General features: G+C 39.0%; 1 protein-coding gene across 1 annotated transcript in view; it reads left to right on the plus strand.

Annotated features, from left to right (window-relative positions):
* Nucleotides 1-19,184, plus strand: part of SNTB2 (syntrophin beta 2) — an 89,982-nt gene that overhangs the window by 52,804 nt on the left and 17,994 nt on the right. Inside the window, exon 4 of the mRNA XM_060083760.1 lies at nt 5,805-5,947. Within this exon, the coding sequence (XP_059939743.1) occupies nt 5,805-5,947 (143 nt within the window). The remainder of the gene's footprint in view (nt 1-5,804; nt 5,948-19,184) is intronic.

Raw genomic sequence — 19,184 nt, forward strand, 5'->3', positions numbered from 1 at the left:
CAATAAAACTTTATTTACAAAAAGAGGTAGTGGGCTGTATTTGGCCCACAAGTCATAGTTTCCCAGTTCCTGTTCTAGTCTATTGACAGTTTCAAGGACAACAGGCTTACTCCCCTGGTCTGGGAAAATTATAAAATATACAAAACACTTTACAAGCCATTAAACACATGTATAGTTGTCTTCTACGACTGAAAAATGAAGAGAAACAAGAAAACCTAAGTAGATGTTGGGTGAAGGGAAAGGAAGGATATAATCCAAGTTAGTTTAGATCCAAATTTGGCAAAAGGGAGACTAAAAGTTCTACGTGATGTTACAATACATCCTTTTTCTTTCTGGTCCTTCACTGTCAGCTGGGCCAGAGGGAGTTGAAAACAGGAGACAGAATAGGGATTCAGAGATGAGTGTTCAAGTGCTAGCTCTGTTTTTCACTGGTTTTAGATCTTTTTAAAAGTGCCTTCATATCTTTGCATCCTTGTTCCTTTGTATGTGCAAGGGGGCAGGGATTGCATCAGTATCAGCCCAAGACAGGTTTTGTTCTTTTGTGTTGTTGTTTTGTTTTAAATACAGTTTCCCAGGTCTGGCTCCCCATGTTCCCCATCAAGAGTTCACATTTGGTAGACCGATGGTGGGGCCTGGAACTCTCATTTGGCTCCCCAGGTGATTGTGTAGTGGATTTTGGACTCCACTGATTTAGTTTTTTTTCAGCCGTGAAATTTTACGAACATTCCAAATAATGATTCTAATAAATTAGAACACAGGATTAGTACTGTGATGATTTCTAGGAGGCATAATTAGCATAACTAAGCAGAAGAAACTAATGAAAATCATGGTATAAGTATTTACGACTTTGAAAGTTTTAGTCTTTTAGTTGTGTTTATCATTGTTTCTATAATTTTATATGCTGGTTGAAAACCTCGATTGAGTGGTAAATTGTTCTGTGCTTTCAGCAATGTTAGAAATCTTCATGATTTTAAAAAGGTGATACATTCACATAGTTCCAAGGTCAGAATAAAAAGTTAATAGGTGTTGTCTTACTCTCCTTTTGGTCCCCCATCAGCCTAATACCTACCCTTTTGCGCCCAGGGAGGTAATCACTTTCATTCCTTTCTACTGAGTCTTTTGAGAGTTTCTTTATGCAAATAAAAGCAATTATGAGTATATATTCTTCTTTTTCTCTTTTATAAAAGAAGATGGCATATTATGCACACTACTTTATACCTTGCTGGTTTCTTTCATTAAGCAATATATCCTGGAGATCTTTCCATATCAAAGCACAGAGAGCATTCTTTTTTACAACTGTATAGTTTTCCATTGTGTAGCTGTAGTTAAATAAGCACTCCCCCCAGTTTTGTTGTCATAATCTTTTGCCATTACAAAGAATGCTATAATGAATAACCTTGTAGTTTGTCCCTTCACACATGTGCTTTCCAGACTCTTTGGTTCCATTATCTGAGTTCAGATAGATCAGATAACAAGGGAACACACATTATCTGAATGTATTTGGTTCTTAAGTTTCTAGTAGTGAGCAGTAAAACTTTGGTTAGAAAGGGATTTATCCAGAGTTTTACATCATTTCCTGAGCTTTGATCGTTAGAGTTCATAGAACAGGGGATATTTCTATACCTGTAGGATAAATCCCAGAAGCGCAGGTTCAAAGGGTATATTAGTAATCTATCTCTATAAAACAAATTACCCCCAAGAGTTAGTGACTTTGAAATAACATTTACCTCCCACAGTTTCTAAGGATCAGGAATCTGGTAGCAGTTTAGCTTCCTGGTTCTGGCCTGGGACGCTTCATGAAGTTGCAGTCAAGCTGTCAGCAAGGGTGGCAGTCATCTGAGGGCTTGACTGGGTTGGCAGGTCCACTTCCAACATGTTTCGTTTATATAGCTGTTGGCAGGAGGTCTCAGTTTCTTACTGCTTGTTGGCAGCAGTCCTCAGTTCCTTGCTCTGCAGGCCTTTCCACAAGATTGGCTGAGTGTCCTCGAGACATGGCTGTGGGTTTTTGTCAGAGCAAGTGATCTGACAGAGAGAACAAGATGGAAGCCACAGTACCTTTTATGACCTAGTCTCTTCTCTATTCTTTTCATTAGAAGTGAGTTACTAAGTCCAGTCTGTACCCCAGGGCTCCGGCTCTTAAAGGGAAGAATGGTAAAGAATTTGTGGACATCTGTTTAAACTACCACAAAAGGTATATCCATTTGTAATTTTGATAAATATTGCCAAATTTGCCTTCCATCAAGATTGAACTAATTTAAATTCCCACCAGCAACGTATGAGAGTTGCCAGACCTTTTAAGTGAACTTAATTTGGTTTATGCTACATACAGACAAGTAGAAAGGAGAAAAATAAAGCCACAAATTCATCACAATCTGCCCTTTATGGACTGTATTTATGTGTGTGTTTCCTCCACTCAGTTGTGAGCTCTTGGAAGATAGGAGCACATTTTTCCCAGATCTTTAGCCCCCAGAGAACTTAGCCTAATGCTTTGTAAATAGTAGATGTTCACTAATTTTTTTCCTTTGTCTACATATATACATGCAAAAAGCAATCAAGCAAGTCATTAATTATAAAATACTGTCCAAGAACACAAGCTCAGGGTTGGAAAATAATACCAAGTCGAAAAGTTTCAACTTCTTTAAAAATAGTATCACGGAACTAATCCAAAGTGCTGTTTCTAAACTATTCATGATTTTTACTTTTTCCAAGTAGTTGTTTGGGTTACCCAAATCAAATACACTTAGAATAAGTTGTTCAAGCAAGACTGGATACCATTTCTCAGAGGTATTATAATGAACTTATGTATCTGATAAGAGTTGCCTTTTTTAACGGTAAGATTGTTTAATTCTGAGTATGAAAATGGTCAGGATAATTTTAGATCATGTAATCTTTTTAAAATAGGTAAGCATTTATTTTAGCAATAGATGTGTTTCCTGAAAAGCTTGCATATGAATGAAACTGTTTCAGTTGTAAAGAAAAGATAGTTATCATTTATTTAACTTTAAGTGATCTCTCCTTAACTTATCTGTTTGTTATTTCACATTGTCATAAATTGAGTTTGCTTAAAATAGGGAAAACCTATGCTACAGATGTTTGGTAACCAATAGATAATCTGTTCTGTGCAAGGCACTTCTATCTTTATTGATACTGATTTTTATGTGACTGATAGTTTACCTTTTAGTTGGTTATATTCTTAAGAGGGAATCTTCTTTAAGTCCACCAAATGAGGGGACATACGTTACCTATGAAATAAGTATTTTTAAGCATTTGAGTGTTGGTAGAAAAGCCAAGACAGCCAAAGAAAGCTTTGTTTTCACAGTTCCTACCTTGTCCCTGGTTATTCTCAAACTGTGTAAAGACTCAAATTAGGAACATATATGCTAAATCAGGATTAGTGGAACAATTTATTTTTTGCTCTATGTTTTCTGTTGTAATAATAAAATACATAAATAGCAGAAGTACATCACCTCTTAAAAAGATTTGTGGGATGAAGAGATTTAGGGAATGAATAATAACTATTATTAATTTTTCATCTTTAGTGGTATTCAACTCTAGTTATTAGAAAATAAAATTTGGAGAAGGCTATTGTTTGGCCAGGTGTATGCATGTGTGGGTATTGAAACACAAGCAAACCAGAACGCTAACTTTAGTATCCCTTTTTTCTCTGGCCAAAAACTCGATAGTGGGGAAAAAAAACACCTCAGTAGTGGAGTCCCAAGGCTGCTTGTACTGATACCACAACCAAAAACACATACTACATATAGCAGGTGGCATTTTGATTCCAGTGAAAGCAAACTGTATCCTTATAAGTTAAGGCAAATAGGCAAACAGAATGACTTAAACTGAGGTTTCATTTTTCTCCAATGGTAAGTAGAAGAGGGAAAAGATATTCTCCAAAAACTAAGGACTCAAAAGAGCTAAAGAATAAACACTTTTAAAAAAAAAATAATTTATTTGGTTGTGCCCTGTCAGTTGCGGCAGACGGGCTCCTTAGTTGTGGCATGCACGTGGGATCTAGCTCCCTGACCAGGGATTGAACCCAGGCCCCCTGCATTGGGAGCATGGAGTCTTAACCACTGCGCCACCAGGGAAGTCCCAAGAATAAATACTTTTTAAAAACTGGTAATTGAAAGAAAAGTTATCTGTCTTGAAATTGCATATTGCTTGTATTGGCATTAGCAGTTTTCCTTTCTCTTCTTTGGTAAGAAATACATTTAATTTAGGTTTTCTAAATGCATATACTCTGATCTAGTGTTCAAAATCTCTCTTATAACTTAGCAAAAAAAATTAATTAAAAAAATCAGATAGTCATTTTATCCCTTTGGGAAGATACATTTTTACATTATTTTCCCTATGAAATATTATCCATAACAATCTCGGAGGCAAAGACTTAATAGTGCACATAAACTAGAAATCCCTTCAGGGTATCTATGACCCCCAAATTTAAGAATCCAAGAGAACCTCTTTACAGCTGATACTCTCCCTCCAGACATTACTTTAGACTAATATAGAGTCTTAGAAAACTTGGGTTCACTGGTAAAGAAAGTATTAATTATTTCTACCATACTTTGCTTGAATTCTTAGGGTTGGGTCATATATTTTGTGCTTTCAGCACAGGGTCGAACATGGGTAACTTCACTGGCTGGAATTCATTTCCCCTTCCTGGAATCAGCTCATGGCTCTAGCTAGGAGAAAAGCGTCCCAGTGGTAGATGTTATAGCACAGAACTGAACCACTCAGGTCACTTTTCAGATTATAGATGTATTCTTAAGGTACTCTGACATGTTCAAATTACCTTCAGAAGTCATTAAGGAAAAGCAAATAAAAAGCAGATCTGAAGACAAGTAAGAGACAAGTGATTCATCAGTTTAAATTCACCTTGAAGCCATCAGTGATAGTGAGCAGAAAAGATGAGGGTTAAAATACTCTGTTAAGCGTTCCCTGCTCAAAGGTCTCATCTTATGAAGGCAAATATTTTGATGATACCAGGGCTTTTCTTGAACATAGTCTTTTGTTTTTTAGTCTTGGATCCTTGACAATATGTATAAGTAGTGGTTGTTTTCCTACATTTTTAAACCATCATAGAGATAACTGAGTTTTATGCAATTAAATGCAATGGTACACTTGAAACTGAAACATAAACTTCCTGAACTATAATGGGGAACTCTTTGAAAATAGTTTATATCAGTGTTTTCTAAAATACAGCATAATTGGTCATATCGGCGTTGAAAAAAGATAAAATATAAATTAGCAGAGTACGTTGCACAAAGTATAGGAATTGTGTTGTTTTGGAAATTTTTAAATTCAGTATTGATATGTATGTGTTGAGTTGCAATGTAAAATGTATTTCTTATTGTAGGTCTTGATCAAAAGTATTTGAAAAACAATGATGTTTATATTATACAGACTCATTTGGTAATAGTTTCTATCCTGTACTTAGAAGATGTTACTCCCACATCAGACATATTAAAATTATTATCATTTTGAATAGAGTACTATGTATTTAATTAGAATTGGCGATAATTAGTTATTGTGGAATAGGGATAAAACTGTGTCATATCATTAAAAAATGTCTGTAACTCACTCAGGGAGAGCTTTATCAAACTACACAATCCACCTCACACCTCCCAGTGGAGAATCCCTGCCAGTGGGAAGGAACCTGATGGTATGTTTCCTTTTCCTCACATCTGTTAGAAAGGGGAAACAGAATAGAGACCCACTATCTTAGGCCATCGCTGAAGGAACTTTTACAGTTACATATCATTATAGTTAGCTCTACTTTCTGGATTTCACCACTGTAACAGGCAAAACTAGATGGTGGAAGACAACAGTGGAGACCTGTCCTCATGGCTGTGACTGAGAAGGATTTGCTGCTTTATGACTGTATGCCGTGGACAAGGGATGCCTGGGCATCACCGTGTCATAGCTACCCTCTTGTTGCCACAAGGTAAGACTAAAGACAAAAAAATAAAGTGTCTATCCTCCTCTAAATCTACTAAAGAACTTAAAAATGAATTCTATTATCTTTTAGGTGGCTAAAATAACATTTAAGTAGCTGATGTAGTTGATTTAGACAAAAACTTTTCTTTCACAATGTTATTGATTATTTTGCAGCTCCTAGCTCAAAATAAATGGTTTCTGTCACTAGTATTTTTGTGTGTATTTTTTAAGTTGTTGAAGCAGCTTCCTAACTGCTCTTTTCAAGACTTGCTTAGTCATGAAGATAAGTAAATAGTGGGTTTTTTTTTTCCTTTACTTTATTGACTGTGACTAGAAAACCACTGAAATAGTGGCAGCATTTTGACTGAGTGATGAAATCATTTAAACAAGACTGTGGTACCGTGGATAAACCACACAACTCAGCCAAAACGTTCTTCAACTTCTCTTTCTAGTATAAGAGTACATAATTTTGATTCCATCAAGTAAACATTTATTTGACCTGAAGCAACAGGATGTTTCTAGCATGTCCAATGTGGGGAGTTGGAAGGGAAAAGAATAGAGAAATGTAGATTTGGGAACCAAGATGTCTTAAGAAATTACTAGAAAGTAGTTATCTAGTGTGAAACTAGAAAACATGTTCACATTCGGTGTTATTTGGGCTTAAAATAGAATCAGGTTTTGATCTAGCTCAAAAACTACACATTAAAAGGGAACCCCGGGCTTCCCTGGTGGCGCAGTGGTTGAGAGTCCGCCTGCCGATGCAGGGGACAGAGGTTCAAGCCCCGGTCCGGGAAGATCCCACATGCCGCGGAGCGGCTAGGCCCGTGAGCCATGGCCGCTGAGCCTGCGCATCCGGAGCCTGTGCTCCGCAACGGGAGGGGCCACAACAGTGAGAGGCCCGCGTACCGCAAAAAAAAAAAAAAAAAGGAGCCCCACAGAAAATACTTGGTAGTCAGAAAGGCTAAATGGTGGAGCCATCTGGTATGTCCCATGGGCAACAGTATGGGGGCTCCTGCTTTCAGCAGACAGAGAGTCATGTGAGGCAGAGTATTCTTCTATTCCAGGAAGGCTTCTATGTTATGTAGGATTTCCTTCAATTTGCCAAGTTCCCTTACATATATCACTCTTTTTATAAAAATATAATTTTCACATAGCTTTTCAGGAGTTTCTGTGTAGTTTAGAGCTGGAGCCGTTAGATCACAGAATAGAGATAAAGGATTTATTGAGCCTCAAAGTTAGGGAAGTGTACCCTCATTAATTCCTTCAGGACATAATGGTCCTTCAGAAAGACTGAACTTAACCATCAGTTTCTCTGGTTTTATTTATTTATTTTAAAAATTCTCACTAAATTATAACCTCCTTGAGGTCAAAAACTATGACTTAGCTCAGCATTTCCCATAATGCTTCATGTAGAGTAGGCCTTCAATAAATCTTAGTTGAAATAAATTCTGTTACTTAAATTACAGTTTTTCTGTCTTAGTTATATTGGGAACATGACAGGAATTGTAACAAAACATGTAGACATGTCTCAGTAGATATAATTAGAGCAATTAAATTTATATTTTCTAAAGAGTTAGAGCTTATGAATATGACTGTCCAGATCTCTTAAGCTTAAATTTTATGGAAGAGGCTTATGCTCTAGTGTTTTTTTTTTTTTTTTGCGGTACGAGGGCCTCTCACTGTTGTGGCCTCTTCCGTTGCGGAGCACAGGCTCCGGATGCGCAGGCCCAGCGGCCATGGCTCACGGGCCCAGCCGCTCCGCGGCATATGGGATCCTCCCAGACCGGGGCACGAACCCGTATCCCCTGCATCGGCAGGCGGACTCTCAACCACTTGCGCCACCAGGGAGGCCCTATGCTCTAGTTTTGATCATAGAATGCAAGGAGGGTAGCTATATCCTTAGACGTTTCCTTAACTGGGTGTTACTGGAAGGATGGAGCAGAAACCTATGACATCCCCTCGATGAGACTTTGTTCAATATAGAAATTACAATCTCATAAACAAATCATTTCTGGACATTGACTAGACTGGACCTAGACGACCAAGGTTCTTTGGTACTAAATAAGGAAATGGGGTGGTTGTGTGGGTACTCTCAGTGTGGTATTAATTTGCAACTAAGGAAAAGATATAAATAAGATTTAAAACTCTTAGAAAAAAAAATACAGGAGTAGATCTTAATGATCTTGGCTTAGGCAGAGCCTTCTTAGATGCAACACCAAAGCACAATCAACAAGAGAATAAATAAATAAATTGGACTTCACCAAAGTTAAAAACTTTTTTGCTTCATATGTCACCATTAAGCAAGTGAAAAAACCCACAGAATGGGAGAAAATATTTGCAAATCACATATCTAATCTGGGACTTGTATCTAGAAAATATAAAGAACTCTTACAACTCAATAATAAAAAGATAAATTACCCAATTAAAAAATGGGAAAAGGATCTGAGTAGATGTTTGTTCAAAGAAGATATGCAAACGGCCGATAAGCACATGAAAAGGTGCTCGGCATAATTAGCCATCAGGGACTTGGAAATTGAAACCACAATGAGCTATCACTTCCCACCCACTAGGATGGCTATAATTAAAAAGATAGTATGCAAGAGTAGACTAGGATGTAGGAGAAAATAGAACCTCATACACTACTGGTGGGAGTGTAAAATGGTGCAGTTGATGTGGAAAAATCTGAAAGTTCCTGAAAAGGATAAACCTAGAGTCACCGTATGACCCAGCAATTCCACTCCTAGGTTGTATATCCAAGAGAAATGAAAAATGTCCACACAAAAATTTATACATGGAAGTTCATAACAGCATCATTCATGACACCTAAACAGTGGAAACAATCCAAGTGTCCATCAGCTGATGAACAGATAAACAAAATGTGGCATATCCATACAATGGAATATTATTCAGCAATAAAAAAAATGTTCTGATACACACTGCAGCATGGATGAACCTTGAAAACATTATACTAAGTGAAAGGAGCCAGATGCAAAAGACCACATATTGTATGATTCCATTTATATGAAATGTCCATATAGGCAAATCTATACAGACAGAAAGTAGATTAGTTGTTGCCAGGGGTTGTTTTGGCGGGAGGCGGGGAGGGAGTTGGGAGAAATGGGGAGTGACTGCTAGTGGGTATAGGGATTCTTTTTAGGGTAATGAAAATGTTCTAATATTGTGCTGATGGTTGCAAAACTCTCATTGTACTAAAGTCCATTGAACTATATACACTGGTTTTTTTTTTTTGCGGTACGCGGGCCTCTCACTGTTGTGGCCTCTCCCATTGCGGAGCACAGGCTCTGGACGCGCAGGCCCAGCGGCCATGGCTCACGGGCCCAGCCGCTCCACGGCATGTGGGATCTTCCTGGACCGGGGCACGGAACCCATGTTCCCTGCATCGGCAGGCGGACTCCCAACCACTGCGCCACCAGGGAAGCTCTATATACGCTTTTAAGTGGTAAAATATATGGTGTGTGAATTATATCTCAGTAAAGCTGTTATAAATAAAACAAACCCCAAAAGCCAACAAGATTTAATAGAAGGGAATAAGACCAATCCTTAAACTGAGTTTGAGTTCCTAATAGCTACTTATATTAGGTGATTGGGAGCATTGTTACTTAATCTTCCTGTGCCGCAGATTTTTCATTTGTTAAGTGGACCCTAATGAGATAGAGGGGGTGTAAGTATTAAATGAGTCAATACTTTTAAAATGCTTACAGTGGTACTTGACACATTGTAGGTGCTCAAGTAAGTGTTAGCTTCTTTAATTATAATAATTATTTATTATTAAGTGAAAATATGTCAAGGAAGAATTTGTGTAAAAGTATAATTGGTTTTTTGACATTGTTAAAAGAAGAGCTTAGCTCTAAATCAACAGTTTTTACGAGTAGTGAAAGTTTCATATTAAATGTGAGGAATTCAGATATATATTTGTTTTTGTTTTTGTTTTTTATTATTTATTGGCTGCATTGGGTCTTCTTTGCGGCGCATGGGCTTTCTCTAGCTGCGGCGAGTGGAGGCTACTCTTCGTTGCGGTGCGCGGGCTTCTCATTGTGGTGGCTTCTCTTGTTGCGGAGCACGGGCTCTAGGTATGCGGGCTTTAGTAGTTGTGGCACATGGGCTCAGTAGTTGTGGCTCAAGGGCTCTAGAGTCCAGGCTCAATAGTTGTAGCTCATGGGTTTAGTTGCTCTGCGACATGTGGGATCTTCCTGGACCAGGGCTCGAACCCTTTTCCCCTGCATTGGCAGGCAAATTCTTAACCATTGCACCACCAGGGAAGTCCCTCTTAATACGTTTAATTAATTAATGAAACAGCAAGGATTCTTCACTCCTTGCTCAGGAAGTACTGGTGGATTAGGAGCGAAGGTGACAGGCAGATGAGAGGTTTAGTTTTTCCATGTGGCTGTGTCGGCCAGATGGAATTGGTTGAAGTCACTTCTTGATAGAATTAAGGGGGTTTAATCATCCTCTCCCTCCCAGAGGGGTTAGAGTATCACCACTGAAAGAGACCAGAGGAGGAACCCAGACCAGAAGGTATGCAGTAGAGAGAGGCAAAGCCAGAAAGTGGTGTGCTTATGTCTTTTTAGTGTGGAGGAAAGAGGCAGTTTGAGATACATATGAGTAATGCGAAAGGGCTGAATGTTCACTTTCACTAATTCTAATACTTTGGAACATGTTCTTATGAGTGGATGAGACATACACACACACAAGGGTAACATAAACATATAGAGAAGGAAAAGATTAAGGACTTTGATGGTCCAATAGCAAAGGTAGATAGTCTCTGATAAATTAAGAATTAATTGCAGTTCAAAAATCAAAGAAGGGAACTTCCCTGGTGGTACAGTGGTTAAGAATCCACCTGCCAGTGCAGGGGACATGGGTTTGAGCCCTGGTCCACGAAGATCCCACATGCTGCAGAGCAACTAAGCCTGTGTGCCACAACTACTGAGCCTGTGCTCTAGAGCCCGTGCTCCACAACAAGAGAAGCCACCGCTCACTGCAACTATAGTAAGCCCGCGCGCAGCAACGAAGACCCAGTGCAGCCAAAAATAAATAAATAAAATAAGTAAATTTAAAAAAAAATCAAAGAAGGGCTTCCCTGGTGACGCAGTGGTTAAGAATCCACCTGCCAATGCAGGGGACAAGGGTTCGAGCCCTTGTCCAGGAAGATCCCACATGCTGCAGAGCAACTAAGCCCGTGTGCCACAACTACTGAGCCTGCACTCTAGAGCCCATGGGCCACAACTACTGAACCCACGTGCCACAGCTATTGAAGCCCGTGCACATAGAGCCTGTACTCCGCAACAAGAGAAGTCCACCGCAATGAGGAGCCTGCGCACCTCAGCGAAGAGTAGCGCCCACTTGCCACAATTAGAGAAAGCCTGCGCCCAGCAATGAAGACCCAACACAGCCAAAAATAAATAAATAAAATAAATTTTAAAAATCAAAGAACACTGTTAGGGTGATATAATTTAACATGAGTTAACCATTTGTATTGGCTTGCACATTTATAGATTCTTGGAAACCAAAAGTGTGTGTGTGTGTGTTTACTTAATAGCTGATATTTCAGGATGGTTGAGGAATTAAGTAAAAACATGAAAGTGATAAATGAAGAGGATTTTTATTTTATTTTTATTTTATACATTTCTTGAGGTTAAAACCAGGTACAGGATACAGGTAGAAAAATAGATATAGGTTCCGTGGATTTTGCAGGATGTGAATTATGTAGTCTTTTCCTATAATCTTTCTTTGACTGGAAAAGAAAACAATCCAGAGAAAGTGTGGCTACTTTATGATGTGGAAAATCGAGCGGTGTTGTGCTTATGGGACTTAATGGGGCAAAAGCTGCTGAAACGCCTTTGCATGAGCTCATCTGGCCTCCCCACTAAGGGGACCTTTTGGCAGTGTGTTCTAACCAACTGCTGTGCAGCAAGAGTCCAGCAGATGGTTTGAATTAGATTCCCTCTTCCAAATATTTCATAATCAAATCTGTAGGAAAAATTCTCCTGGACTTTATATTTTTTAATGTCTGATTTGGGATTAGCAATCAAACTGAATATGGTAGAATACACCCTGTCACTTTCCTCATACTTTGTCTTACTTGGATCATATGTGGAGTAGTTTTGAAACTTACTTAACTCTTGCTGAGATAGCTAATGAGTAATTGGCATGTTGGTTCTACAGGGATCAGCCCAGGGAGGTGGTTCTCAAATTATACTTTCATGGACCTCTGGGGATTCCTTCTTCAGGGGGTCTGTAAGTTCAAAACTATTTTCACAGTAATACTAAGATGTTGTTTGCTTTTTTCATTGTTGACATTTGCACTGAGGGTTGGTAAAATTGCTGGTACCTTAGCATGAATCAAGGCAGTTGGCACCAAACTTTATGGACTTGCAGGGAGAAAACATGCCAGTTTAACCTCAAAATGTCTTTGTTGAAGCAGTAAAAATTACTAGTTTTATTTAGTCTCAACCCTTGAGTATTCATCTTGTTAATAATCTGTGAGATGAAGTGGGAAGTGCTCAGAGTCCACTTCTGCTGCATACTGAGGTATGAGAGCTGCTGCAGAGGAAAGCATGTGTGGTTGAGTTGCAAGCTGAACTAGCGGGGTTTTTCATGCAACACCATTTTTCACTTGAAAAAACAACTGGCTGGCAAACTGTGGCTGGTCAGACTTGGGTATTTGTCAGACATTTTTTTTCCTAAAATAACCAAAATGAATTTGTCATTTAAGGAAAACACTGATGGTATTTGTTAACAATTATAAATTTCTAGCTTTCAAACAAAAATTAGAATTCTGGAAAACTAGTATCTGTCTCTGAGTTTGATAGCTTCCCAATACTTAAAGACTTGTCTGATGAGATCATTGGTGATACTAGCAAATGTGACTTTTTGATATAATAAAATGCTTTTAACATTTGGAAAATGTGCATAACTCAATGAAAAAATATATTCCAAATGACCAATACATGATGCTACAAAATCATGCAAGGGTAAGAAAGATCTATTCAAGCTGCAAGAGAGACCAAAGGATTTTTAATGTAACAGGATATGAAAACTTTATTGATAAGTTTTCAGATCCTACATTGCAACTAACCTTTAAGAATCCACTTGTTGAGTTTTGGTTTGGTAGACAGAAAGATAACCACAATTATCTGAAAAGGCTATTAAATACTCCTTCCTTGTCCAACTGCCTAGCTGTGTGAAGCTTGGCATACTTAAACTGCATACTACAGCAGAATGCAGAAGCACATATAAGAATTCAGCTCTCTTTTATTAAGCTGGATATTAAAGAGATTTGCAAAAAATTTAAAACAATGCTACTCTTCACATTAATGTTTTGTTGTTGTTTGGGAAAATATTATTTTAATAAAAATAAGTTGTTTATATTAACATCTAAGCAGTTATTTTTTATTTTTAAATGAATTAATGTTTAAAATTTCTCCTTTTTTTTTTTTTTTTTGCGGTACACGGGCTTCTCACTGTTGTGGCTTCTCCTGTTGCGGAGCACAGGCTCCGGACGCGCAGGCTCAGCGGCCATAGCTCACGGGCCCAGCCGCTCTGCGGCACGTGGGATCTTCCCGGACCGGGGCACGAACCCGTGTCCCCTACATCGGCAGGCGGACTCTCAACCACTGCGCCACCAGGGAAGCCCAAAAATTTCTCAGTTTTAATTTCTCATTATAGTAAATATTAATAAATATAATCCATATGAAGAAAAGTGTTTTGGAGTACTCAGTAGTTTTTAAACACTTTTTTAAAAATAAATTTATTTTATTTTATTTATTTTTATTTTTGGCTGCGTTGGGTCTTTGTTGCTAAGCGTGGGCTTTCTCCAGTTGCGGCGAGCAGGGGCTACTCTTCATTGCGGAGCGAGGGCTTCTCATTGCGGTGGCTTCTCTTGTTGGGAGCATGGGCTCTAGGTGCACGGGCTTCAGTAGTTGTGGCACACGGGCTCCGCAGTTGTGGCTCGCGGGCTCTAGAGCACAGGCTCAGTAGTTGTGGTGCATGGGCTTAGTTGCTCCGCGGCATATGGGATTTTCCCGGACCAGGGCTTGAACCCGTGTCTCCTGCATTGGCAGGAAGATTCCTAACCACTGTGCCACCAGGGAAGCCCCCTCATTTTTTAAGAGTGTTGAAGGGTCCTCAACAAAGGGTCCTCCTTTGTTGAAGACCAAAAAGTTGGCAAACCATTAGCTTTGTGCTTCTCAACTGTGGCTACACATTTGAATCATCTGGAGAACTTTTAGTAAAATAAGGTTGACTGGGCCCCACCCTAGACCAGTTAAATCTGAATGTTTGAGGATGGGAGCCAGACATCAGTAATATTTAAAAGCTGTGGATCAGGTGATTCTAGTATAGAGCCAGGGCTAAGAACTATAGTAATTAACTTGGCTAAAACAGTTGGTAGATCAGAAGAAACTGCCTTTTCCTTGAGAGACACACGCTTGTCTTTTATCTGAACCAGTAGTGACTCCCTGGCAATGGAAGGAAATGTGAAGGAGCATCCATTTACTCTTAGATGTCATCTTGCTCGGGTTACTGCTAGAGGAGTAAAGGAAGGAACCAGCAAATTTGTAGAAAAATATTACAGGTATACAGCCTACAGTGAAGCTAAGAACAAGCCATTTTATTTATTTCTCTTTGGTATACATTTCTCACCCAAGTTTTTAAAAATCCTATGTGGAAAACATTATCTGCTGAGTGATTCCTTATAGTGAGGTAGTGTGTTCTGTTATACTGATCTACTTCGAACTTGTTAAAAATAGGGAAAATATTTTTGGAAGAAGTGAATAAATTAAACTATGTTAAATGGTTGTCATGAAACAACGTGTTGAATAGTTTAATGACTTTAAAGAGAACTGCTTTCTCTTCTTTTTTCCATATGTATACTTCACTGTTACTTTTTTTTTTTTTTTTTGCGGTACGCGGGGGCCTCTCACCGTTGTGGCCTCTCCCGTTGCGGAGCACAGGCTCCAGACGCGCAGGCTCAGTGGCCATGGCTCACGGGCCTAGCCGCTCCGCGGCATGTGGGATCCTCCCGGACCAGGGCACGAACCTGCGTCCCCTGCATCGGCAGGCGGACTCTCAACCACTGCGCCACTAGGGAAGCCCCACTGTTACTTTTTTAGCAGCTTTATTGTGATATAAGTCACAAAGCATACAGTTCACCCATTTAAAGTATGAAGTTTAATGTTTTTTAATAAGTCACAGAGTTACACAATCAATATTAGGACATTTTCATCACCCCAAAAAGAAACTCCTTACCCGTTAGTAGTCACTCTTCATTTTCCCCTCCCCCAGGCCTAAGCAACCACAAATCTACTTTCTGGCTCTATAGATTTGGCCTATTCTGAACATTACATATATGTGGAATCATGTTACATAGCCCTTTATGTCTGACTTCTTTCACTTTGTGTAATGTTTTCAAGGTTTATCCAGGTTGGAGCACGTGTCATAACTTCATTCCTTTTCAAGGCTTAATGATATTCTGTCGTATGGATATAGCACATTCATCAGTTGATGGCCGTTTGAGTTATTTCCACTTTTTTGACTAGACTTATGAATAATGCTGCTATAACACTCAGGTACAACTTTTTGTGTGAACATATGATTTTTTTGTTTTTTTGACTGTGTTGGGTCTTCGTTGCTGTGCGTGGGCTTTCTCTAGTGGCGAGCGGTGCACGGACTTCTCATTGCGGTGGCTTCTCTTGTAGCAGAGCACGGGCTGTAGGCGAGCAGGCTTCACTAGTTGTGGCACGTGGACTCAGTAGTTGTGGCACGTAGGCTCAGTAGTTGTGGCTCACGGGCTCTAGAGCGCAGGCTCAGCAGTTGTGGAGCTCGGGCTTAGTTGCTCTGCAGCATGTGGGATCTTCCCAGACCAGGGCACAAACCCATGTCCCCTGCACTGGCAGGAGGATTCTTAACCACTGCGCCACCAGGGGAGTCCCTCTTTTCACTTTCTTGATAGTGTCATATGAAGCACAGAAGTTTTTAATTTTGATGAAGTCCAATTTATCAGCCTATATCGCTTGCATTTTTTGTGTTATATCTAAGAAGGCTTTCCCTAATCCAATGTCACAAAGACTTAATCCTGTGTTCTCTTCTAAAAGTTTTATAGTTTTAGCTCTACATTTCATCTTTTATCCAAATGCAGTCAGTTTTTGTATATGGTGTGAAGTAGTGGTCAAACTTTATTCTTTTGCATGTGAAAATCCAATTATCACAGTACCACTTATTGAAAAGACTTCTTTCTCCGTTGAAGTCCCTTGACATCCTTGTCAAAAATCAGTTGATCATATATGTGAGGGTTTATTTCTGGACTCCCAATTTTATAGTTTAGTGGTAAGTTTTGAAATCAGAAGCATGAGTCCTCTAACTTTGTTCTTTTTCAAGATTATTTTGGCAATTCAGAATCCCTGGTATTTACCTATGGATTTTAGGGTCAGTTTGTCAATTTCTGCAAACAAACAAACAAGAAAAGACGAAATTCTGATGGGCATTGCATTGAATCTGTAGATCAATCTAGGGAGTATTGCCATCTTAAAAATATTGTCTTCCGATCCATGATACAGGATATCTTTTTATTTAGGTTTTCTTTTATTTCTCTCAGCAATGTTTTGTAGTTTTCAGAGTACAAGTTTTATACTTCTTTTGTTAAATTTATTCTTAAGTAGCATTAAATTTTAATGCTATTGTAAATGAATTGTTTTCTTAATTTTCTTTTTGTATTGTTCATTGCTAGTGTATTCCATCAATACATTGATTTTTATATCTTGATCTTATATCCTACCATCTTGCTCAACTTGTTTATTATTCTAATAGGTTTTTAGTAGATTCCTTGGGACTTTCTATGTACAAGATCATGTCATCTGCAAACAAGAGGTAGTTTTTACCACTTCCTTTCCATTCTAGGTGCCTTTTATTTCATTTTCTTGCCTAATTGCTCTGGCCAGACTCTACAGTACAGTATTTATTTATTTATTTACTTATTTACTTATTTATTTATTTATGTGTGTATGTTTGTATCTTTTTGACTGTGCTGTGCAGCTTGCAGGATCTTAGTTCCCCACCAGGGATTGAGCCCAGGCCACAGCAGTGAAAGTGCTGAGTCCTAACCACTGGACTGCCACAGAATTCCCTCCAGTACAATTTTTTTTTTTCAATTTATTTTTGGCTGCATTGGGTCTTAGTTACTGCTCTTGGGCTTTCTCTAGTTGTGGCGAGTGGGAGCTACTCTCTGTTGCGATGCGCATGCTTCTCATTGCAGTGGCTTCTCTTACTGCGGAGCACAGACTCGAGGCGCACAGACTTCAGTAGTTGTGGCTCGCGGGCTCTAGAGTGCAAGCTCAATAGTTGTGGCACACAGGCTTAGTTGCTCCACGGCATGTGGGATCTTCCTGGACCAGGCCTCGATCACATTTCCCTGCATTGGCAGGCAAATTCTTAACCACTGCACCACCAGGGAAGTCCGCAGTACAATTTTTAATAGAAGTAGTGTAAGCAGGCATCCTTGTCTTTTTCCTGTTCTTAGGGGGAAAACATTCAATCTTTTACCACTAAGTATGATGTTAGCTATGGGGTTTTTTTTTTATAGATACACTGTATCCAGGTGAGGAAGTTCCCTTCTATTCCATGTTTGTTGAGTATTTTCATCATGGAAAGATTTTGGATTTGTTAAAATGTTTTTCCATGTCTATTACAGTGATCATGTGGGTTCTGTCCTTTAGTCTATTTATATGGTTTTACTTATCAATTTATAAATCAGTCAATTTAAAAATATTTTTTAATCAAATTAATTTATAAACCAATTACAATATTGATTTTTGGACATTAAACCAACCTTGCACTTCTGAGATAAATCTTATTTGGTCATGCTGGATTCAATTTGCTAATAATTTGATGAGGATTTTCATGTCTTATATTTATACATGATATTGGTCTGTAGTTTTTTTTCTTGAAATGTCTTTGGATTGGGTGTTAGGATATTACTGGCCTCATAGAAAGAGTTGGGAGGTATTCCCACCTCTTCTGTTTTTTTGGAAGACTTTATAAAGAATTGGCATTGATTCTTCTTTAAATATTTGGTAGAATTCATTAGCAAAGCCATCTGGGATTAAGATTTTCTTTGTTGCAAGTTTTTCACTGTTAGTTGAAGGGATTTTTAAAATATGTTTTAACCAGTGGTCCCCAGCCTTTTTGGCACCAGGGACTGATCTTGTGGAAGACATTTTTCCATGGACTGGGTGGGGATGGGTGGGGCGGGGATGGTTAAGGTGGTAATGCAAGCAATGAGGAGTGGCACATGAAGCTCTGTTCTTTCCCTTTTATCTGAAACTAGTTTTTAGTTCATGAATGTCACATTTCTTAGCTTTGATCTTGAAACCCTGTTCCCATGAACGTCTCATGGGGAAGAATATGTATGACATATGATAGAAACTCTAAGGGTCTTTCTTGCTTATTTTTCCCAGTGTTTTTTCTCTTCTCTACTTTGTTTCATTGCTGTCCCATACTTGATTTGAATCTTCTCCCTAAAATGCTTAGCTCAAGCTCTCATTTTGTTACATCTAAAAGTATTTCAAGGGGCATTATTACTTATCCCCCCCAAATGAGTTGGAACACACTTTTTTTTTTTTTTTTTTGGCCACACTGTGCAGTCTGTGGGATCTTAGTTCCCCAACCGGGGATTGAACCCAGGCCACAGCAGTGAAAGTGCTGAGTCCTAACCACTGGATCGCCAGGGGGTTCCTAGACCTCACTTTAAAAAAAAAAAAAATTATTTATTTATTTGGTTGCACCGGGTCTTGGTTGCGGCAGGCAGGCTCCTTAGTTGCGGCAGGCAGGCTCCTTAGTTGCGGCAGGCAGGCTCCTTAGTTGCAGCAGGCGGGCTCCTTAGTTACAGCTCACCAGCTCCTTAGTTGCGGCACGAGGGCTCCTTAGTTGTGGCATGCGAACTCTTAGTTGTGGCATGCATGTGGGATCTAGTTCCCTGATGAGGGATTGAACCTAGGCCCCCTGCATTGGGAGTGCAGAGTCTTATCCACTGTGCAACCAAGGAAGTCCCTAGAACTCGCTTTTTAAAGTAAAAAGATGGCGCATCATTTTTTTTTTAATGTAGTAGAGTAGTATCATATTTTAAGTGAATGGGAGTCAAGAGTTGCAACCAAGTAGTTCCAAAGTTTCCTTTTTATGGCTGAATAATATTCCATTGTATGGATGTACCACATTTTGTTTATCCACTT

This window comes from Mesoplodon densirostris, chromosome 19, assembly GCF_025265405.1.
Source record: "Mesoplodon densirostris isolate mMesDen1 chromosome 19, mMesDen1 primary haplotype, whole genome shotgun sequence".
NCBI lineage: Eukaryota > Metazoa > Chordata > Mammalia > Artiodactyla > Ziphiidae > Mesoplodon > Mesoplodon densirostris.